This window comes from Gavialis gangeticus, unplaced genomic scaffold (assembly GCF_001723915.1).
Source record: "Gavialis gangeticus isolate Ggan-Ray unplaced genomic scaffold, GavGan_comp1, whole genome shotgun sequence".
Lineage (NCBI taxonomy): Eukaryota > Metazoa > Chordata > Crocodylia > Gavialidae > Gavialis > Gavialis gangeticus.
In genome coordinates, this window is record NW_017729007.1 from 6847540 (window position 1) to 6852552 (window position 5013).

General features: G+C 37.2%; 1 protein-coding gene across 1 annotated transcript in view; it reads left to right on the top strand.

The window, feature by feature from the left end:
- The first annotated feature begins 1054 nt into the window (after positions 1-1054).
- The window catches only part of LOC109292034 (hyaluronidase-4-like), a 43054-nt gene continuing 39095 nt past the window's right edge, over positions 1055-5013 (top strand). The window contains exon 1 of the mRNA XM_019509281.1: positions 1055-1297. Within this exon, the coding sequence (XP_019364826.1) occupies positions 1276-1297 (22 nt within the window). The 5' untranslated portion in view covers positions 1055-1275. The remainder of the gene's footprint in view (positions 1298-5013) is intronic.

The window sequence follows — 5013 nt, forward strand, 5'->3', positions numbered from 1 at the left end:
TCATGTCACTCCTTGTAGCTTAATCCCCTTTCAGTGGCAATAGTGTAAATAATTGCTGGTCAGTCTAACATCTATGAAATGCTGCAGCACCCTGGTCATACCTTTAAACTATTCATTTGTGGATGAATCTCCATGGTTGTGGAGCTGGTGATGGGAGATAAAAGTCTCCCAGCCCCCTGCTCCTCAATTGTGATGGCAGAGCAGGGGTTGGGACATAATGATCTCCCAGGCCCTGCTCCCCATTGTGATCTTGGAGAATGGGGCTTGGAGGTCCCTGCCTGGGCTTCTGTGGCAGAGCCCACCCTGACAGTAGGAAGCTCCCAGGGACAGGGAGCCATCTCCTGCCTCCTCGTGGACGGCTGACTGGGAGCAGATTTTGCTCCCAGTCAGGTGTCTATAGGAGAGCTACTGGGCCATTACGAATCTTGAGTAAATTTGCTACTTGCATTTGCAGGTAGTTTATTTACTTGGGATTAGGGAAGTTTACTGCATAGTAAGCGTGTTCACATGTAGACATGCACACTTACTTCTCAGTAAACTATGCTAATGCGCAGTTAAGGGTCTTGTGTAGATTCATCCACTGGTTAGCATCTTACTCCAAGGACAGTCCCATCAGAATCAGTGAGACTGCCTTGAAGGGGAAGATGCTAGTCCAATTGAATAAGAGTGGCAGAATCTGGCCCTCTCCCAGGGCCTGTGCTTGGTGTTGGGTAAAATTGTGCTCAAGGAAAACACGTTACCTCAAACTTTACTCTGCATATGACCAAATACAATTGTTCTGGGAGTTTGATTGTTTGACTTATTTCTGTTTTTACTATATCCTGTTATGTTTTCTCAAAGCATCAATTTCGTGACATCAGCAGAAAAAGAAATTAAATATATGGGTCATACTTATAGCTGGTATAAGCTATTATACTGAGTCACACCAGCTAAGGATCTAGCTCATAACAGGACTGCAGTGAGTATTTAAGTCTAAGAGAGGTAGTTAGCCATGTTTGACTGGTCAGGCAGAATGCAGGCTAGATACATACCTTATAAATTAACTCAAGTTCACAAGAACTTGTGCTCTCTCTCTACATATATATCTTATTTAGTTCACCTATAAGGTGCATATTTTAAGACTGCAATAGCCAATTTAAACCAATATACTTAAGTGGGACTGACTTCAGTTAAATAGAATTTAGTGTTCTGACTCACCACTGTAATGACAAGTTGTGCTCAAAGGCAACAGTAAAGGTTTGCTTCTCAACTTTTACTATATACCAGGCAACTGGAATGGAGGAGGGCACATGTGAAGGTAAAAATCTTTTTTTCCCATTTGTAATTAAAAGAAAAACCTTTCAGAACTGTCTCTTGTGGGATTGAGTTAGAAGTCTTTAAATTGTTTCATTTTCTTATATACTCTGTTTTAGTTCTTGTTTCTGTTCTGTGCCCAGAACTTCCGTGAAGTTAAAGTAAAGTTAATCATGCCTTACTTAAAATAATGTCCATTGAAAAATATTAGTTTCTTTTTTAAATTGTGTATCATTAGTCATGTGTTTTCTTTTAGACTTGACATTTTTTACATTGTAAAACACCAACCTGACTTGTTTTCCTGAACCATGGCGGGGTGGGAAAAATATAATAATTGTTATATGTTAAGTGTCACTTAAATTACAGTGTTCATTTCAACAGATTTTGTTTGATGTGATAAAGTGTTTCTTCTATTTATACAGGTTTATAAGAACAACATACTTAATGAAACATATGAAAAATGATTTGGTAACATAAACAAGACTAGGTTAGAACTAACATGCAATCTGCAATGGAAAGTGTGTTGGATAATTTACATAAGGTTTATATAAAATTTAAGAGGTCAGGTCTTTATCCAGGCAAAATATTTACTTTAGTCAGTGAGCCAGATCCTTGGCTGATATAAATTGACTTAACACCACTGAAATTCATGGAGCCAAGTCAATATGCAACAGGTAGCAGTTTGGTCCTATCTCCCTTTTCTTCTCAACTTTTTTGCATTGGTGTAAGTCTCTGAACTTACATTTGTTTTACATCAGGTTAAGCAGGAGCAGAATTAGGCTCACTGTAAGTTGTGCCTGGATGTAAAGATCTTTAGGATTTGGCCATTAGAATGATAGGAAGTACTGTGAGTGAAGTTCTGCTGTGTCTCACCTAGCTGATTTCTGCGGGTTTCCACAGACAAAATATGGCCTGGAATTTTTGACTTAGCATCAATATTATTTAGTAGAATTGAATATAAAAATGAATGTAACATACAGATCTGAGCCATATACACCTAAAGAACTTCTTTTTGTAAAGGAGTATTTTATCACAGGAAAGAAAATAAGTTTTTTTATAGTTCTCTTTTACTATACTCAACCACAAATTAATCCCTAAGAGGCAATACAGCACTGGAAGCATAACTATATACATATTTTTATAAAAAGCTGTAACCATAATGTGGTCTATTATATGGGATTTAGCTACCATGCTTTCCAGGGGTGACCACAGAACTGCAGTTTCATGAGATGCTCACCCTGGTGGTCTGGTGCATGGAGCAACTGCACAGGTGGCATTGCCCTTTAGGGGCAGTCAATCAATTCCAGTATCAAGAGCCAATCTGGAGAGACCTGAAGTAACTGTCCCACCTTCTCCTGTCAGTCCTTTTCTGGGGAGCTGTTTGCCCACAGAGACACTCTGAGGGAGCAGTTACTTCACTTCAAGTGAAGGTTCACAACTGTGACTTACATTTTTTATACTTGCCTGCCTGTCACAACCTAGCTTTTCGTGGTTTTGGTTATAAGTATCTATATACTTCTATCTCTGATGCCTATTAAATGCATGCTAGAGTGTCAAAAGGCACAGAAGAACTGATTCAATATAAACCTAGTTTTAAAACCTAAACCATGCTCAGACTGAATTCTGTTTGAAGTTTGAGGATGGTGAATTAATGTTTTGCCCTTTTTTATATACCTTTACCCTTGATGATTCTAGCTGGGTGTAGAGGCAAAATAGCTTTTCTTGCAGCAGTCCAACCTGCTAGAGGGTGTCTCTCACAGTTTATATTATTTCATTGTCACCACAAGGTGACTGCAGCTAGTGCATTAGCCCTCATATACCACCTCACCCATTTGTTTTTACAGAATCGCACCTCTGCTTTCTTGCTGTACTTCTGATCAAATTAGAGTTTGGGTGCTACTATAGCACAAAAACTGAACAGGAGGCGGTGAAAATTTCACAAGCCAATCCAATTGCAGCTTGCATTGCAGCATTCATCTCAGGGTAACAGTGGGCCTTATTATGTGGTGTAACATAAATAAGTTAGGCAAAGACTATATCAAGATATCATATCACAGATTTCTCCTGAAACAGTAAAGTGTCCCGCAAAATCTTGACATATCCACAGAAGGCTAGCACCACTGTTGCAAACATAATTACAGTTACACATATTTGATCTCTTTGTATATGTCCATTTTAGCTGGACGAATTTTCTAGATCAGAAAAATTAGAAAAAAAACAATTTAGTTTCCCTATTTTTCACTGCATTTAAGTGCAGGACTTAAGCCAGAAGAGTATTTGCTCTACAGTCTTACGCTTTTAAGTTGGTGAGTTTTTCTTTCACAGCCTCTTGAATAGTTTTTTATCTTCTTCATGAACTCAAAATCCATAATGGAATAAAAATACTCTACCATTCATGAATATAAAGGGCCAGGCCATATTTTACACAATTTGCACAGCCACTATTTGCACACTGTGTATATCTGAAACTCCCACAGAGGGCGATAAAGTGACAGGAGGGATACATTTGTTCTTCTAGGTTTTTTTTCCCAGTCTTGGAAACTCCCTCTCTTCCAGGTGAAATTTACTTCCAAGTCTTAACATCTGAATTATTTTTAGGGTTATGTGATATGCATGAAATGCATAGTTCTTTCAGCCCACTACTATTGGTTGTCTGCTCAGAGAAACTATTGAATGTTCAGTTGGTAGTGGAGCTGCAAAAGCAAGAAAGTTTAAAATGGTCTATCAAGTCTTTTTTGAGCTCCAAGTCTTAACAATATCCCAGTGAGCAGAACTGACCAGTTTGTTGTTTGAATTTAATAGTGGGATCAATTTTTATATTGCATGACCTTTCCTCTCCTTTGAGTCATTCCATTGTCAGTGAAAATTGTGGAGTATTGGGAAAAAGAGGGATTAAAGTGGGGGGAGAAAAAAAATCTAAAATAAGTATACTTCAGAATAAAGTCAAGTGAATCAGATTAATTAATCATGAAATGTCCTGGCAGATAACCAATGTTTGTATAAAATATTAACTGTATTTCAAATAACGATGTTAACAGTGGACTGATTTTTTTCATAGCACTTGATTATTTAGGGTGTAAATTTGAATTGCATTGCAAAAATATTGATTAATGAGACATATATATATGATTAATGAGACATTTATATATATATATAGATATATATAGATATATCTATATATATATAAAAGTGTTTTGGCTTCAGAACTCTGATGTCATGAAGATGCAGCCACAGCCAGCACATTTTTGTTTACATTACAGGAAAAGTTGTTTCCTGTCAATCTGTGCCAGACTCAGAGTGGGAGTTTTTACAACTACAGGTTACACTAAAAATACATTGGAAATGATAGCTCTTCACATTCTGAAGAATGACACAGTTTCTAGAAGAAAAAAATAGAAATCTCAAAGGCAAAAATCCAGTCCTCTTCAAAAACCCAGTGTCAAGGATTGTTTAATAAGATTAAATGCAATGGATTATTTTTAAGAAAAAAAGTAGCAACATTGTCAACTTTACACATGCTGCAATAACTCCTTTCAGTAGCATTTGGAGATGATGTTAGGAAGAAGTGGGAACCTCCAGGTGCTGTTTTCTTACAATTTAGAAATAAGTCTGTTTTGTGTAATGAAAACTTCTGTTCTCAACTTGCCACTGGCTGATTTGACTGTAGTTTAATGCTACTGAACATTTAATAGATTTCATAGACATTAGGGCTGGAAGGGA